The 18,929-nt window shown below is 36.9% G+C and overlaps 3 protein-coding genes across 4 annotated transcripts; all 3 read right to left on the bottom strand.

Moving 5' to 3' along the window:
- Nucleotides 1-29: 29 nt before the first annotated feature.
- On the bottom strand, nucleotides 30-3,766 carry LOC107866762 (SWI/SNF complex subunit SWI3B). Its single transcript, XM_016712725.2, has 6 exons — nucleotides 3,275-3,766; nucleotides 2,741-3,165; nucleotides 2,138-2,509; nucleotides 1,606-1,744; nucleotides 598-719; nucleotides 30-495 (listed from the first exon to the last, which is right to left on the bottom strand). The coding sequence occupies exons 1-6, from the start codon at nucleotides 3,564-3,566 to the stop codon at nucleotides 304-306; spliced, it is 1,542 nt and encodes a 513-aa protein (XP_016568211.1). The 5' UTR covers nucleotides 3,567-3,766; the 3' UTR covers nucleotides 30-303.
- Nucleotides 3,767-4,356: 590 nt separating this feature from the next.
- Nucleotides 4,357-10,120, bottom strand: LOC107866763 (RNA-binding protein 24-B). Of its 2 annotated transcripts, XR_001673014.2 has the most exons (8): nucleotides 9,114-10,120; nucleotides 8,736-8,859; nucleotides 7,423-7,552; nucleotides 6,787-6,823; nucleotides 6,416-6,653; nucleotides 5,984-6,093; nucleotides 5,800-5,895; nucleotides 4,357-4,862 (listed from the first exon to the last, which is right to left on the bottom strand). XR_001673014.2 is itself a non-coding variant. In XM_016712726.2 (7 exons), the coding sequence occupies exons 1-6, from the start codon at nucleotides 9,354-9,356 to the stop codon at nucleotides 5,996-5,998; spliced, it is 870 nt and encodes a 289-aa protein (XP_016568212.1). In that variant the 5' UTR covers nucleotides 9,357-10,008; the 3' UTR covers nucleotides 5,797-5,895; nucleotides 5,984-5,995. The 2 variants fall into 2 exon arrangements, 1 of the variants encoding a protein (XP_016568212.1); XM_016712726.2 differs by lacking the exon at nucleotides 4,357-4,862 and having other exon boundaries at nucleotides 5,797-5,895; nucleotides 9,114-10,008.
- Nucleotides 10,121-10,922: 802 nt separating this feature from the next.
- Nucleotides 10,923-15,992, bottom strand: LOC107866761 (cinnamoyl-CoA reductase 1). The gene is made up of 6 exons (XM_016712724.2): nucleotides 15,662-15,992; nucleotides 14,439-14,608; nucleotides 13,579-13,764; nucleotides 13,176-13,338; nucleotides 11,582-11,771; nucleotides 10,923-11,228 (listed from the first exon to the last, which is right to left on the bottom strand). The coding sequence occupies exons 1-6, from the start codon at nucleotides 15,783-15,785 to the stop codon at nucleotides 11,096-11,098; spliced, it is 966 nt and encodes a 321-aa protein (XP_016568210.1). The 5' UTR covers nucleotides 15,786-15,992; the 3' UTR covers nucleotides 10,923-11,095.
- Between the last annotated feature and the right edge of the window lie 2,937 nt (nucleotides 15,993-18,929).

The following is an 18,929-nucleotide window of genomic DNA, read 5'->3' on the forward strand; positions in this document are numbered from 1 at the left end:
TGAAGGATTCTCATGTCACAATGAAAGAGTAGAGAACAGCACGAAGAGCTTATTATTAGCCAACTGGGAGAATTTTTCATTATCGGTTTACACTACTAAAGAGAACACAACAAAAAATGTAAATTACAAGTTCTACCAAGGGAAATACAACATGTAAGGAAGGAAATATGGGGTTAGCAGCCAAACAAATTAATTCTGCAATATGATTCCTCTGAATTTGCTACTGCCTAATATTTAACAAATACTAAATCCCACTACATTGGTAAGCAACTAAGAGAGACCATATTATGCTAAAGGGATTTGTCATTCTGCCTTAACATCTATCACCTCCTCCCCAATAGTTTCTCCAGTTTTTGGAGCACTAGCTTTATTCAGCAGCAAAGTAAGTTGATCAATGAAGATCAGGTTCTTAAGCTGCATCAGCTGTTGCCACTCCTTTTCCATCTGTAAATCACATTCCTCAAAATGAGCAATTCTTTCCTCAACCTCCTTGGTCTGTACAACGCGAAAGCAAACATGTAAAACATTCAGAAAATTGATTGAACTCGTCAATAGAACTTGGGAATATTTAGCACTGAATTTCATGTGGGAGTATACCTCAATTGCCACATCGGAGACGGCTCTCTCCAGGTCCAGTGCCTCCTTCTCAAGCTGAGGCCTTGCTTCAACAATAGCTCTTTCGATATCCTTGCCATACCTATTGGAAGTGCCATCCGATTCTACATCGTATAAGACCATGTCATTTAAAGCATGATTTCACTGTTATTAAGTTGGAAAAGAATTTTTTTTTCTCATCTTCCGTCTCACTATTTTATTTTATCGTAGTTTCTGGAAGATCTGCCTCATTTGCCAACAATTCTGCTACAAGGGAGATTATTGGCTTTGCAAGTAGAGAGAGTCTACCAAAAGTTCATTGAAGATACAAGTACGAACAGTGAAAAATCAAGAAACCAGTTCTGCTCCCAGAGTGGGAAGGGGATTTTGGTAGGTACTGTTTTAGGGAGGAGTACCAAACCAAAAAGGAAAAGAAAATGGTAATCAAGGGTGCTGTGGCGATGCTCATTTTATGTTCCCCTAATTTTCCAAAGTTCCCTTAGTCCAAACTCTTCAGCATCTAGAAAGGATCAAGTCGTTTTTGGTATTCAGAAACACAAGAAATAGAACACTCAAATTATCAATATTGGAAAAGCAGAAGCCTCTTATCGATGAAGTTCTCATGTAGGTTAATCATTCTAAATTACTTGTGTATTAATATCCGCCAATCCTATTGGAACACAGAGGCTAGATAATAATTTCAGAAAACATACTTGTATACGGAAGTGGCAAAACGAGGATGTTAGTTAACATGGACCTTATCATTTTACACTCCAACAGTTAATGTCACACTCCCAGATAGGAAGTAGCCCACAATGCACCAAGAAGACACATTAGTTAATGTTGCAAATGCACTAATACTATAGCACAAACCAAGAGACAAGAATCGTATCAGATTTCACTTTAAACAAACTCCTTTCTTAAGAAGCTGACAACTTAATTTTCTAACAGTTTGCAGTACTAATGATTTCTCTGTTGAAAGCAAAATAAATAATAAGTGGTGACTGATACCTTGCCCCTCTGCACCACCGAGTAGAGATCCTAGATTCCCTTTGGTTATTCCCGCTCCAATCTCAGACAAAGCTGTAACAGCGGCATGTGCTGCTAATTCTGCAACCTCTTTTCCTGCAAGAGCAGAGAGGAAAGCAGCCTGTGGCAAGATTCAAAAACAAGAAGAATCAATTGAGGTCTGATTTGACTAATACTCAAGACCTAATTAATAAATTTGTCCACTTCAAGAAATCAGCAGCCCAAAAGACTCTTGATCAATAAGGACGCAAAATGGCCTAGATCTACATAAAAAATTCAAAGACAGATGAGAAGCGAAGTTTCCTTGATCGTGTAGAAATTGGAATTGCTTCAGCAACTACATTGAACTTGCAGAGTACCGACTGAACTTGCAAAGTATCCAAGTACAAATTTAATGCACAAGCACTCAACTGATGTCCAGTTTCCGTTTGATATTCATGGTCCACAGTACTACATAGAACATGTATATCTAGCGTCCTAAAACTTCCATTTACTATGAAATTCGACTCAGTACCTGAGCCATTATTGGGTTGCTTGCATCGGCAAGGGGAGTGAGGCGCATTCTCTTGGACTGAGGATGCATAGTTTCAGACTTGGGTTCACTATCCACTTCTGTAGATTCAAGAGGGCCCATAAACTGCTCACCAAAAGGAAGCTTCACAAATCTAGCCACACATTCCTTCGTGCTTCTGCCACCAACATGCGCAGCAACCTTCTTCCAATCATCACCATAATGCAGAAGAGCTTCTAAAAGGAGCAAAGTCTCTTTGTCCGTCCAATCTGTCTTAGCTTCTTCACTAATCTCAACTCGCCGAAAGTCTGAATTATTCACACCGACTCTATTATCACCACTAACATAGCATCTTGCACAAAGAGTCAAATCATACTGCATTTAAACAGACAAAATTGAGGAAAACTTATATTCGACAATAGCAAACAAGTCCTAGCAACACTTCAAATAAACTGCCATTTAGGGAGCTAGCGTAAGCATGATCAACTGAGGAGAAGTTAAAAGATCCAAACTTGATTCAAAAGGTAGTTAGATACCAAATAATCCTTCTAACTTATAAAAACAAGATAAACCAAACACTGCAAAGTGGAAGACTGTTGCAATCACCTTATCAGAAGCGAAACAAGCAATCCTGCAAATAGTTTTGCAGGAACTGCACACCCTTTTCTTGGGGACAGTAAAATCAGTGGAAGTTCCATTAGCGTCAGCATTATGCGAAGCTGATGCAGATGCTGATTTTGACTCTTTTTCTTCCCATTTGATGAGAGACTTGGAAGTGTTAGCAGTGTAATTAATCAAACCCCATGTCTCCAAGAAATCGAAAACTTTACGAATTGAACCCACATCTCCAACAATGGTCTTGCGAACCTCAGTAAAGGTGATCTTTTTAGTGGGGTTATCTCTGAATCTACGAATAATTGTATTCCTACAGTATTTGTATGTCTTAGGGTTCTTAGAAGGTGACCTTCCGTCGAAGAATTCAGGAAGAAAGCGAACCTCACATTCATGAATGCTATTCCATGAAAACCAACCTAAAAGAACAACACCCAAACATCCAATTAATCAATTTACATGAATCCACCTATATCAATTCCGCCCTAAAATACAGAAATGTGAGGTGAAAAGTAGATGGGGACTTACGGGAATAGCTGGGAATATAGACGAATTCAGGTTCAGCAAGGCGGGAGGATATGGCTGTGGTGGGAGTGACGTCTTTGTCTTTGGATTCGGTGGCGGAAGGGGTCGTCGGGTTTGGGGAGGATTCCGGTTGCTGGGGACGCTTTGCTTGGGAGGATCCCGGTTGCGGTGGTGGCGGCGGCGGCGGCGGCAGTAATGGTGTCTGTGGCTCTGTCTGCGGCGGTGCCGGTGGCGGAGAGGTAGTTTCAGGGTTGGGTTTAGGTGCCGGTGGGTTGATTTCGCCGGATTCGGCCATGTTCAAAGTTAACAGAATTTGGACAAGTGTCACCAATATTCTCCCTGCATCTTAATTTGGGAAATTATAAGGTTTGTTTTATTTATTATATTTCCCAGGAATTATGGGTATTATACTAAGCTCCAGCTATAATTTTTATTTCGAGGACGTTTATAATCGTCATGTCTGACCTGACTTTATTGCATCTAAATTAAATCCACTAAATGACTTTCACGTTTTATTAATTAAGTAATTTTGTTCGTTCAGAGAATAGTGTTTTAAAATAAAAACAAATTTGCTTCTGCCTTCTACAATTGAATACATTTACTACTTAGATTATATTAACAACATCCATGTAAATTGTAATTGAACACGTTTACTACTACTTTAAGCATACTTGTATATTTTTACAACATTCAATTAGTGCTTAAACCTACTAATTATTTAACCACGTAATGAAATTTTTTATTTTTTATTTTTTGCAATTTAAAAAATTTCATAACCATCATTTTATGTAGAAAGAAAAAGAACTAGGAGTGACTAACAACACATCACTAATAATTCTGGCCATCAAACCAACCGTTAATTCTAGAGAAGATCTAGGTGTATTTGCGGTCCTTGTGAAAATAACACATACACACACACTTAAAATAAGAAGAAAAAAAAGTCGAAACAAATTCATTTTGTTACACAAGTACGAACATCTGAGACATTGGCATGGATGGAAAAACTTAGTGTTCAGTTGCAAAATCTGCACCAAGTTTCTTCTTGTACCAACAAGATGAAGACAAATGAAGGATGGCAAGATTGCTTTGCACCCAAAATGGTCATGTATGTCACCAACCTTGGTATGAACCCGAAGCTTCTTGCTTCAAGAATCATCAATAAAACATTCAAATTACAGAATGAAACTGAAATTTTAAGACTAAAGATTGTTTGTTTTATGCACAAGACTTGAGAATCCTTTTAAACACGGTGCTTGATGCACCAGCACGCAACGCAGTGATGACTTATCTACACACCCCCAGAATCGTATTCCGGGAGTTTTTGACTATAAAAGAATCATAGATTGATTCTGATATGAATTTTTTTACAAAGTTTATTGCTACGGGGAGGGAGCCGGAAACCTATTCCAGCATCTCTCCAATGCATGACGACACCGACTCTCTGCCAGTTATCCCGACACCAGCAGAATGCAAGGGGGCCCTAGGTACATGATGTTGAAGGAAGTGCAATCCGCGACTTCCATGTTTCTCACTCAATCATCAGGAGCGACTCAGACATTGAGCTCTCATGGTGAGTACGACTTTTTATAACCTGCATCAAGGCAAATGACGTTAAGAACAGAGATAGTAGAAAAGGCTTGTAGCTTTTTAAATGCGATATCTAGGAGAAGGATAACCTTGCTGCAGTCCAAATATCTTCCCTAATCTACATTCACTACTTACTATTAGTTTCTTTTTCTTTGTTTTAAAAATGGCTGCATATCAAATTAGTAGGATTAATTTCAGAGTTCCATTGATTCTCCAGCAGCTTCAATTCATATTGATGACATGCAAATGGCACTGAAACAGGACTGCTTACCACAGAAAGGACCTTTAAATGTATTCAAATGCTTAATGCAAATATAAGCTGGCACCAAATGAAAAATAGTAGTACATTGAACTATCATGAAAGAGACTACCTTCCTTGAATGCCATAAAAGATTGTTAAAATCAATATGATAAGAGGATACGACATTCACTACTATTAACCATTTCAAAAATCCAATATGCACGAAGCAAGATGAACACAACAACGAGAAAGAACTAACAAATATCTGTCAACTCCATCCGATGTGTTGTGTAACTAAACCAGCCAGGCACAGTAGGCTGCAAAAAGCATTTTTTGAGAAACACCGTCATCAAGCATTTAATGAAAATTGAAAACCATCTTGGGAGTTCTTGTACAGACAAAAGGTAACATGTTAGCACAAACCCAGCATTCTTAATCAGGCAAAGACGGTCCACCAAGAAAGAAGCACTACAATGATGCTTTCTTTTTTTTTTTTTTAGGGACCTGCTTTCTGTTTTGGTCCTCACATTACCTCCTAAATGCAATTGAGCAACCCCCATTCCCGCAAACACACACAAGGAAAAACGATAAAGAGGCAGGAGGGAGTGTTTGTGGTTGTGTGTGTGTGTGGTGGGGGTGGGTGGGTGGGTGGGAGGGGGAGCATGGACCAACTCAAAGGAAATAAAGCCAAATCTAGTACCTCTAGAATGCAAAACGAACAATTTGCAAGGCTAGATTAAAAGCCCGCCTCTCAAGTAGCAATATTGCTGCTGTTAGTCCTGCTGCAATCTAGTACCTAATATAAGTAGAACACAGACATCAACAGCTTGCAGAAGCAAATACGTCGCGGCTATTTCATCCGTCAGGTCTGAATTACCACTTACCTTGATAAAATCTCACCCTGCATTTTGGTCAGAACCGCTACCTTGCATAAATTGAGGAGAATGAGTAGGTAGTATGAACTGTGGCTGTGGTGTAACAGGCGCTCCGACACCTAAAAATAAAAAATAGTTGCTTTATGATACTGCCAACTTTATACTTGCAATCTTGTGCAAGAACTGGAGTTGAGGCTACAGATATAGATGTCCCACTAGATGCCAGACAACAACAACATACCCAGTGTGATCCCACAAATGGGGTCTGGGGAAGGTGGGGAATACGCAAAACCTTACCCCTAGATTTGTGGAGTAGAGAGGCTGTTCTTCTAGACGTCAGACGTCTTGATAAAGTTGGAATGCAGATTAATGTCAATGATAATATGATGAGCAAGGCTACCATGCATGCATATATAAGACACAAATAAAAGAGAGATCTGCCTGTTTGGTATGGTGCTTGAATAGTTGGAATGGATGAAGCTGTCATTGCATTGACACCAGGCCCACCAAACTGAAGAATCTGATGTCCTGGCACTGCATAACCCTGCAAAGTCGTATAACCGTGACTTCCAGGAACAGCCTGACTTAGCTGGCCGTAAGGATACATTGTTGTGTTAACAGTTCCAGGTACACCATATACAGGTAGGTACTGTTGACCACCATAAGGATTGTAAACACCCTATAGGATAAAATTACAGTATGCATCAAAATTGAGTCTCATAGTCAAGAGAAAAAAGGCCACTTGAACTTTTTTACTGCAGCAAAAAGAAAGGGATATATCGTAATGTCTCCATATATGCAGTGCTACTAACCTGAGAATAAACGTAATCCGCACCATATGTTGCATACCTGCATTAGTAATATAGAGGTAACTGTACCTTCTAAAAGTTGTGCTTTTAAATGCAGTACATACAAATACTCCATGTGATAAAATGTACTAACAAATGACTGATTGACATGAAGTCCATAGGTCTGTCAATTAAAATATTATATTAACTATTTTTAAATTAAAGTCAGCAAATTGAAGTAACATGGTTTTCTCTCAGTGAATAGGATGAAACTTTTTGCTATTTATCAGTAAAAAGGGAGAAGCTACTAGTTCTGCATGCAAATAAGAAACTAAAGAGTGAACGGAATCAAACTTGGCCCTTTCCACACAAACTAATTATAATCCTGAATGCAATGACATTTCAAGAATTGATAGCAAAAAATTACGAGGCAGTGTGCATCTAATTTAATTAACTGAACCTTCCTGTCACCTTATGCCAGTTATCTGGATTATTTATTTTTTGGGGGATAACCGCCAATTATCTGCATGTTTCCTCTATGATCGATGATTCTACTATAAACCATAAGAGAATCAACGCTTGCATAGTCTACAAAAAGTCATTTTCCATCCGAATATATGCAACTGTGGAGAGTAAGCATGCCTGCGACACACAGCTTACCCATAGGGAGAATACATCAAGCCTTGTTGGTAGCCATAAGAAACTGGTTGCTGGTAGCCAAAGCTTCCGGCATAAGCACCCCGAGCAACTGGAAGACCTGGTGGAAATGGTGTCGATGACCTCAGACGTCCTGTACCAAATAAAGTGAAAGTAAGCTAATGCCCTTCAAAGAATGAGCATCCTTTCTATTATCGGTTCTTTCCCTTTTGCAGGGTAGGACGTGCCCCAAAAAGTTATCAAACGGCTAGGTGTCATTATTTTAAATTTAACAGGTTCTCATCTGAGATCTCTCCCAAACACAACACCAGCTAAGAATCGTCATTCACAGGAACCTTCAATAAAGAGGTGATCCTTACAGATGTTTTTACAACAATTCTCAGGCAGTTTTACAATTTTTCATATAAAAGGCCCATGAAGGAACTTTGCAGCTATTCATATCGAAGATTATCAATGTGTTAGAGAGAAGCCAAGGAAATAGCTCTCCACATCGATTATGCAAAAGGTCACATAAGCAATTGATAAGCGTGCAGCAACGTATTCTTTTCTACACAATCAATTTGGAAAAGTAGAAGAAAAATCTCCGCCTTCCACCACGAAGGTAGACAGCATAGGGCCAAGCCACAAAACATACAACACATGGTACGTTACAAGAAAAGTAGCCATTTCCTTTCACCAAACAAGGAAGTTGTTGAAGGGTCAAAGATCATTGTGTCACTTCGAGATGAGGGATGAATTCTTGTAAGTTCAGGAAACAAGACTAAAAAGCATCCTGAAGCAGAGTTATTGAGCACGTGCACTTCAGGATGTTCAGTCGTCTGATCAAGCAGACCTATTTCTCATTTTAAACCATATACCACAGTCTCTTTAAAATTAAATTATACAAAATCCCCAAAAAGCAGACATGTCTGATGCATTTTCTACTTCAGTTTAATGACACATTATCACAATACAGAACTTCAACTCTATTTTCCAGATCCTAGCATCTTATTACTCCTCCAACCATCGTCATTCCACCACTGTGTATCTATCCTAAGGCTTACCTTCTCAAATTGTTTTACTTGTAACAATATAAATGCACTTTCTCACCTTTCTCCCTCAATTTTCCATTTCACCACCTCAATAGTATCTTCACCACATGATCGCTTAAGATGGATCACACATTGTCTTGTGTTAGCTGGGAGTGCATGCAAATGTGCACAAATAGAAAAACAATCTACAAGCTAAATAGAATTGAAAGTGATGGAAAAACAAGCCATCCAGTAACACTTCATATAATATAGAGTAGAGCATTCAACCAAAATAAGCTACAATACCAAATTGCACAGAAGGCCGAGGTCGCCCTAACGAAGCCAAATTACAATTTGCCCGTCTCCCATCGATAATTGGAGCAGGATCAGCACACGCCCTCCTGGTGGACTCAGGGTCCCGGAAAGTCACCTAAACCCTCCATAGAAATACCATGCGGAAATTATGTCATTCAGTTATCCAAATTCTTAGATGCAGCTTAGCAACTAACAAAAGGCAGGCAATTTAAATAAGGGATGTTATATCACCTAGCTGTAAAAGATATGTGAGATTATTATATAGACAAAGACGGAACTTCAAAAAGGAAGCAATTTTTTTTATCAGTAAAAGGAAAAAGAAAACAACAGCTGTATTCTTTTCAAATTGAGTAAACAAGTGGTACTCACAAAGCCATAGCCTTTGGATCGGCCAGTATTTTTATCAGTGATGACAACAGCCTCGAGGATTTCACCAAACTGCTCAAAGTATCGTCTGAGGGTGTCACTTTGAGTTTCCCAAGCAAGACCTCCAACAAAGACCTTAGTGAAGGTGGTGTCCCCAAAAGGAGAATTAAAGAATGGAACCCCACCACCAGCAGCAGCAGAAGAACCTGAACCCTGAACTGGTGGTGGCTGCTGCTGATACGCCATAACCCACTACCCAATTTGATTAACAAGCTACAGGAGAGAACTAAGGGGGGACCAGAAACAGAAGCTATTCACGTTATACTAAAGCTGATCCACTGAAAACCCCAGCAAAACCCCTAAAGAAATGGCAGAAAAGATGGTGAGAATCTAACGGTATATACAAAAGAATAAAAGGGTGTTCGAGAAAAGAGCTAGAGCAGGAAGAAGAAGGGCGGAACACAAAGGATCAAGAAAAGAAAAGGAAACCCTAGAACTGAAGGTGAAAAAAAAAAAAGAAGAGAAGAGTAGGTCAAAAGGTAGAAGGAGGGGGGGGTCAAGGTGGGGTTTTGAAGGGGTGGATCAGCTGTACAAGAGAGCAGAAGAAGGGGTGGTGGGTGGGGTAAAAAGGTGAAGAAACTGGGTCATCATGACACAAGAAGAGCAAAAAAAAAGAGAGAGAGAGAGTGAAAAAGTTGAGAAAGGCTAATGAGAATTCATGGTGGATCCTAAGAAGTGAAATAGTGAAAAAAGAAGGGATTTTTGAATTGATTTTGAAGAAGAATTAGTATTGGAATTGGGGAGAAATGATGGAGAGAGAGAAAAACAGAGTAGTAGAAGAGGAGAAGAAGCAAGTGATTCAATCATCATCCTTTTTTAATTACACACTCAAAATACTACATTTCGTTAACGGCTTTATACTCTCTTTTTATCTAGCATGGCAGTGGCAGGTATCTTTGGCCAGCTGGGCAAGTAAGTATTTCAATCGGTAAGTAAACACTCTTAACTTATTTTTAACGCGACATGGAGTATAAGTTTTGAAGGTGGTATATGATTTATATAAGTCGAAGTGTTTAACGAGCTGAAATATTTTGATTGTAAATAATAAAAAATTAATATGTTTACTAACAGTAGAATATGAGCTAAAGCTATTGGGTATGTTGAATGAGTTGGCGAAATTATAACTCCAACTTGACCCCTATTGTAGGAGAGTTCGTTTTCATGCTCAAAATACTTGATATTTAATTAAGGATAAGAGGTTTTTATCATTTCACTCTCTGATGGCTGTTTGATGGTCCTACTCTGTGTTCATCATATTTTAGCATTCCCCTATTTGTCATTCTTTATCAATTTTCACTTTATATTAGCCCCTATTATTTGTGATTTTCATTCCAACACTTCCCCACCTGGCCCCCTTCTTATATAGTATTTGCCAACTATAGCAACTTACAACTTGAATCCTTTTACATTTCAACTTGTAATATCACTTGGATGAACAGTTGTTTAATAGTGTAGTAATGTTTATTCCACAACTTCAGTATTTACTTGTCTTGATTTGTCTAGGGAAGTTTCTTGAATTTGTCTTGGTTTTCATTTTCTTGACAATTAGCTTGTGAACGTTATAAGCATACGAATTCTCAGCTTAAATACTTTGTTCACATTGAAATGTCCAAAAGCTCACCAACATTAGACAAATTTGCCAAGCACCTTCACTAAAAACGCGCTAGCAAAGCTACATTCTCATAAAGATACAAGGTCGAACTTGAACACAAATTGAGAGCAGTATGTACGGTGTACTCCAACCGAGAGCAATAACACAACAAAAGGGGGTATAGTATAGTATAGTATAACCTTATTCCAGAGTGCCAGGCCGTATTACAGATCCTAGTTTGCAAGAGTATGAACTCGGAAGACATACAGAGCAATTATTTACCACAAAGTATTACAAATAGGGAATAAGGTCAACTTGACATGTCTCCTTTTCTTCAATCCAGCAAGCCCCCTTGTTTGTAACTTTCAACTGCATCAATTAGAGTTTCCTCCAGTGGCCTATATTGCCAACCCAACTTCTGCAGCTTCTCTGAAGAAAAACTTGTATCCTCCGTCACATCGGTAAAACTGCAATGTATAACGTACATTAAGACAGCAGATTTTAGATAAACGAGGAACTTCTATGTGTAAGATCGAGTACAACCCACGAGTGATAATTGTCCGATTTGAGCCTAGGGCTGTAGGTTCTATGGATTTATCCAAGCATATCTTTGGGTAACACATTTTAAAGCCATGTAGTCTTAGGCCCAAAAGACTCAGTATCACTACTGGGCAAGGTTGTCACTCTAATACTTATCAATACATCTAATCAATTGGACCAAGTTTACTAAACAGCTTTCTGTAACTCTTAAACCAGACACAAGAAATTGGACATTAGATTCCCACTAAAGAAGCATAAAATGGAAAGCAGAGAACTTCACCGTTTAGGATAGTTGTAGATGGGGTAGTGTTTCTTCAGCATGGCAACTAAATCTTCTGATTTCACTGTATGAGCCGCGCACAAGTATCTACCTTCAGCTTCAGGTTTCTCATATACTAGCAGCAAAGCTTCAGCTAAATCACGTACGTCTACCGTAAACCGGCTCTTGTTTTCCAGCTCTTCATATCCTTCTGTATCAGCAACACAAAGAGAGAAGGAAGGAACATCAATCACTTCAAGCGAAAAAAGGAAAAACAATGACAATGGATCCATATACATGAAAGCACAGAAACAACAGATGAAGCCTTTAGCAAACAAAAAATACAAAGCAACTAAGACGATACAAAAATAAGCTGATATAATATTTAAGTTCTTGTGCTCCTTTTAGGTAATAAATTTCAAGGTGAATGGAGAAACAGCAAACACCTTGTTCGTACTGAAATAGAAAAATGGGTATGGAGGAGTGGAGTATAGCTCTTTAGGTGAAACTTTATTTATTTCAGCTAACGTTCTTATATTCCTAGACTCTGAACCAGTTATTTATAATATCCATAACTAATAGTAATAGGTCAACTTGTTTTACTACCATCAAACACAAAGCTCAGTAGCTGTCGGTGCACAGTAGCCAGAGTTCTTTATATAACGAGGCAATACACTTGAGAATCCATAGCAAAAGCAATGCTGGAAACACTATAGTAGAAGGATGACAAAAAAGCACCTGAGCAATGCTTCTGACAGAACCATGACATACAGGCCTGCTAAACTTTATCAAATGACCTATACAGCAGCACATTAATCGACCTATACAGCACATAACTTAAATTCTTTCTCTTATATTTTTTGTTTTTTTATACTACATATAATAAGGAAGTCAACTTCAGTGATTTACGTGAAAGGGAAATGGGGAACTGATACTGTCTCTCTGTCATATCAAATGATTGTGCCAAGTAATTCTTCAAGCTAGAGGGGTTTCAGGCAGTTGTCCAAAGCATCTGAGGTATAAAGTGAATGTATACAAAAGGAAGAACTCTTAACTAGTCGAATTTGAAATAATAATTTATCTAATTGTAATGGACGAAAGGTCCTAGCTACCGCTAACCAATATATTAAGCATGAAAAACTACAAGAAACCTAAAATAGGGTCTCATAAATACCACAGTAATATGTATGTATCACAAAGCTGCACAACAGTTCAGGATTCAAGTTAGTCGATCTACATGGACAAATAATATTCTAGAAATTTCCACTTGCAGCTTAGCTAATATGCTTCAAAGATAAGTGGACATCACTGTTTTTACTTTCAATGATCTTTTGCTTTATAGTCAACCACCAAGTAATTTGTATAACCAAAAATCATATATGAGACTTGTTAAGTTATACATATATATCATTCTGATACTTTCAGCTTCAGGCATTAACAAAGAATTTAACAAAACACAATCTGCATGCTCACAAGGAAAAAACAATTAAGAAGCTTGTGGGGAAAAGTGAATTCTGATTATTCCCAAAGCAACTCATGCAAGCAGAAATGTAGAAGTAGAAGAAATGATGCAGAAACACTAAAACAGTGAAGTATAACTATGGTTTCTTGGTACCTTTCAGTAGCTTAATGAGAACCAAACTACTGGCATTTGTTGTCTTCTGCAACATTGGCCCTATAACAAGTGTTGGGAGCACAGTTACCATATCTAGTCCACTTTTCTTTGCATATGACCAAGCTTCTTTCTCAGCCATCGTTTTAGAATAACAGTACCAGTTCTGCATGCATTTGGAACCACAAAACGCAATCAGATAGGAAGCTGCTCTAGCAAAATAAGCACTCAAGAGTCAAATCCGAATTTATATTATAAAAACTAAGTCAATCAGACAGCACACTGCTCAAGTAATTAAGTAACCAAGATACAGATCATATATTACTTTACCAACATTATGTATCGTATGTAAGAAACATGACTAATAATCTTAAATATACACAGAAGTCAAATTCACAAACTCTACATTAGTTGCTTTGCAGAATTCACTGTCAGACCAACAAGTCTCGTCCATCGGTTTGCCCTTCGGCCAGTTGGGGTCCAAGACAGAAGCAGCAACCGAAGATACAAACACAACTCTCTTAATGTTTTCTTCAGAGCATGCCTTCAGAACATTAAGTGTGCCTTTTACTGCAGGCTCAACAAGTTCAACCTGCAATCAAGACATTGAACATATGAAGAGTTTTACTTTCTTTTTGCTGACATCTAATACCATGTGCTAAAGATCACTATCCTAGACTGCTCATAAAGATTCCACTGGCGTCTAAAGATTTACAAACTGAAACCACAGGATGTGATTAATACCAACAAAGTGAATAAGCTGGTATATCTAAATATGTGGACATGTATAGAAACTGTTCATTGGCCGATTATTTTTTTTAAAGAACCATGGTGTCTGGACCAACTTGTGCACTCCTCGACTATTCAACCTGATACGTGCCACCTCCCACTAGCACCCATACCAGGTAACTTTGCACCAAGGTTTAACCATATGGACAAAATCACCAGGTACTTTTTTGTACCTACTGAGATTTGAACCCTCGGAAACAGCCTCTCTACTTCTTCGGAAGTAGCGGTATGGACTGCGTACATTTTACCCTCCCCAGACCCCACTTGGTGGGATTACACTGGGTTTGTTGTTGTTGTTGAGATTTGAACCCTGGTTCAAGGTTTGCATTCATTTCATTGACCACTAAACAAAATGTCACACCCTTGAATTCATAGGCCTGTTGGTTTATTAGTTTACTTTGTTTAAGATCTTTAGAGAACCTTGCTCTCTCGATATGGTCACAGGAAACAATTTAATAGGTCATAGCAGATTCATACCTCGGGATTTGGTACAGATCCTGGAGGAACTGGACTAGCAACATGAAATACTCCATTGCATCCTTTGATGGCTGCAGCAAGCGAGTCGGGATCCAGCAAGTCTGCCTTGAAGAGTTTAAGGTTCTCAGCAGCTTTGTCAAGGTTCTTCAAATGAGCATACTTGTCACTAGCTGCAAATTAATTTACAAGAGGCCTCTTCAAAAACTTTAAACACAAACTAAAACAAAACTTTCAATTTAATTATTATACCATGTAAGTAACCTAGAACAAAAATTTTCCCATTCGGGCACATTTGCTGTATGCGAAATATGCTACTTTTGGTTTCTTGGCGCTCAAGGAACAAGATTTTTGGCATTCCTTCACAGTTTTCAACAAAAAGGAGGATAAACAAGGGCGAATTTAGTATAGAAATTGTGGTACACGTGAACCCGTGGTCTCTCCGCTAAAATAGAAATTTCATGTACATATTTTCTAGAATTGAGCCAAAATGATCTGTTGGCACTCCTACTCCAAAAGGGTTGAATGATGCACTTGGCTGAATGCTGAGTTATTTATCCAAAGGAGAACGGATCCATTCCCTTTAAATACATTTTTTTCCTTCTTTCCTTAGTGGTTCACCCATGTTCTAAGAAATCCTAGATCCGTCAAGGATGAATCAGCTATAAAATAATTCAAAAATCTAGGTATTCACCAATAAAACAAACGGCAATTTATATCCATGCTCAATTCATTTCTCAGTTTATTACTATAAGTCAATTGAAAATTCATCAGATAGTAAAAAAGGAGATGTTTTAATTGCAAAAAGAGATGCAGATTGTGATTGTAAGTGTTGAGTTGCTATATTCTGCCTTATGATAGTTTCTAAAAACTCCTCATCTCAAATAGATTGAAATAGTTATAACTGATGCGATCCAACTACTAATTTGGAATTGAGGCTTAACTGTGAAATATTACCATACCAACCAAATCCAATACACCTAAGGAGCACACAATCAGTCTAGGCACCTACAAGTCAGACAAAGCTATATACATAAATGTGAAAGCAGTTACTGCCTAACATTTACATCCTAAATGTTACTACATCAGTTGTCTACATCTACCAGCCCTTTTTATACACTTTGGTTGGTCAATTCTTTCCTTTAATCTCCATTTGAATCTGGCCTATCACCACATCCCTCATTTGAAAACAACGAAGAAGAAGAGCAAAGAGTGGAAAAACTTACAAGGATCTCTAACGGTGCCATGAACAATGTAGTCTTTGGAAAGGAGAAGCTTCAGTAGGGATGACGCCACATATCCACCTGCACCAGTTACACAAACTCTGCATTTCTCCGCCATCAACGCCATGCCTATGCAACTGCAATCCAAAGAAGATTAATTAAACACGCCTTTGAAAGGAGTTGTTGCTTGACGACACACCACACGTCTCTTTTTTACTAGAAACAGCTCAATGTAAAAAAAGCATCCGGACCATTCACACTTTGCACAATAGTTTAATACATCATCATCATCTGAATCGTTGACGAAATCAAGAATAATGTTGGAAATGTTCTTATTACCCTCCATTGACATTTACTGTGCCCAAAATATTTGCTATTGCATATTTATCAATTATTTACGTAAAAATTAAATAGATAATCTGCAACAAAACTTAAATTCTTACCTTTAGATGAGTTAAAAAAAAAAAACTTAATTGTTATTTATTTATTATTTTCTTGAAGTAGTTATATGATCAATATTTTACATTTTCAAAAATAATTTACGTCTGATTATAAATGATAAATATAAAAAGTAATATCTAATTTATTTCTTAATTTTCTTTTCTTAGTAGATGTGTTTTATCTCAGTAATTTACTTAAAATGGATGTTGTATTTATCCGAAGAACCCATGTAATTAATGGAGTAAAATTATTTTCTTTTTTTGGGGGGATAAATGTTGAGAAACTTAATTGTTTCAATTTACTTATTATTTTGAATTATTTTCTTAAAGTAGTTATATGATCAATATTTTAGGTTTTAAAAAATAGTTTATGTCTGATTATAAATGGTAAAAATATAAAGTAATATCTAATTTATTTCTTAATTTTCAATTTTTAATAAATATATTTTATCTTAGTAATTCACTTATTATGGATGTTGTTTTTATCTGGATAACCCACGTAATTTATGGAGTAAAATTATCTTCTTCATTTTTTTTTATTTTTTTTTTGGGGGGGGGGGGGGGGGGGAGGACAAACGTTGAGTTCCTAGTGGAGTACCATTTATTTCGTTTTCCATATTTACACGTCCTATAAATATTTTCTCTTGCCTTTCTGTTTTTGATAAATGGATAAAAAGGAATAAAATTATTTGCTTCGTTTTATTTTACTTATTTCTATATCAAAATTAGATATTTTATTTTAATTGACCATATTAGCAAACTTAATTACCATCGAAACCTAAATGTAAATTTATGTAATTGTGGTTAGATCATACTATTGTATGAGGCGACTCTCATGTGTTAGAAGATGTATGTTGTAAAGATGAGAATATTAAGGTAGAAGTGTGGGCATACTAGGTATGATAGGATCGGGATTGAGGTTATTCGAGATAAGGTGAGATCCGTGGTGAACAAGACGAGGAAAGTGAGATTGAGATGATTTGAACATGTGGTGAAGCGAGGGGTCAATACTCCAACGATGAGGTGTGAGGGATTAGATATAGTTAGTATGAAGAAGGGTAGAAGTAGGTCGAAGAAGTATTGGGAAGAGATAATTAAATTCGACATGGCGCATATTCAGGTTATGAGAGCATGACATAAGAAAGGAAAATGTGGATGACACAAATTAGAATAAAAAGTTAGTTGGGTAGGAGTGTGATCGTACACCAGCCGTAATATGATAGCTTAGGATTTAGCCATAGATGTTTAGGTGGAGCCGATCCCTACTTATGCTATCTATCATTAATATTATTTATTTTATTTTGATTATCATGCTGTTTTATGGTTGATTGTTGTTTTTCTCACAATGAATAATAAACAAATTCGCAATAAATCATGCAACAAGGTGGTATGGACTGCGTACATCTTACCCTCCTCAGACCTCACTATGTGGGAATACACTGGATTTGTTATTGTTGTATTGTTTTTCTCACAGATTTTACATTATTATTTGTTAGTTGTTATATTTCATTCATTATTTTTCTCTTCTTTATAACTGGATTTGCACTTAAGTCGGGGGTCTTTCGAAATAATCTCTCTACCTTTTCAAGATAGTGATAAGATCTTCGGACATTTTACACTCTCCACACGTCTCCTGTCAATTTTTACTGAGTATGTTGGCGTTGTAACAATTTTTTTCTCATACTACCTTTAATATTAAAGAATTATGTAAAGTAGGAATTAATTTTAGAGTTTTAAAACATGAAATAAGTTTAGTAGCAAAATTATAGAAATAGCTAATATTTAGGTATAAAATGAGGCATCATAGCTAAAATTTGCTAATTAATGTAGTCGTACTAAATATGCAAACTTAGAGATCATATATACAAATACAAATTCGCTTTATAGATATGTATATGATCCTCGAAGTTCATTTTGTATATAAATACAAACATACATGAGACCAGAATTACAGAGTCCCTTCCCCCTCCCCTCAAAATTAAGGATTTGTAACTCCCGAAATATATAAATCAATGTTAGCTACTCAATCTAAATATCAATTGTGTGTGATAATTATTTCTCAATATTAGTTATCTCGAAATAATTCGTGTCCCACAAAACAACCCTCTTTAGAACAAACATCTATGATGTCTAATTGATTGATCATCACAACTGTTAACAGTTCATTTATGTTATTAATTCACTCAACTCACGAGTCACGGATCATGACATTAAAAAAAGGATCAATAAGAGTGTAATAAGATATATTTTTGTGGATGTCCGATTAATACTTACGCTCTTTGAGGTCCTATTTAGAAATTTTGTAAAAATAGTTCTATTAAGGAAGACTTCTTTAAATGGACATAAATTCAAATTAATCAAATTTATCATTATTTTCTTCATCTCATATTAGTTGATTATCTTATTAAAAATAATAGTTTATGTTACAAATTTATAACAATATATTGTGAATGTAAATTTATAACAAAAAATGAGACATCATAGCTAACCTTTTCTAATTAATGCAGTCGTACTAAATATACAAACCTAAAGATTGTATATACATATACAAATTTGCTTTATATATATATGCCAGAATTAGAGAGAGCCCCCCCCCCCCCACCACCACCACCAAACCCCCCTCCTCAGAAATTAAGGGTTTGTATGCAACTCCCGAAACATACAAATCAAAGTTAGCTATTTAATCTAAATATCAATTGCGTGATAATTATTTTTTTAATATTAATTAACTCGAAATAACTCGTGTCCCACCAAACAACTCACTCGCTTAAGATTAAACATCTCATGATGTCTAATTGGTTGATCATCAACTGTTAACGAATCAAAGTAGC

Source organism: Capsicum annuum, chromosome 4 (genome assembly GCF_002878395.1).
Source record: "Capsicum annuum cultivar UCD-10X-F1 chromosome 4, UCD10Xv1.1, whole genome shotgun sequence".
Taxonomy (NCBI): domain Eukaryota; kingdom Viridiplantae; phylum Streptophyta; class Magnoliopsida; order Solanales; family Solanaceae; genus Capsicum; species Capsicum annuum.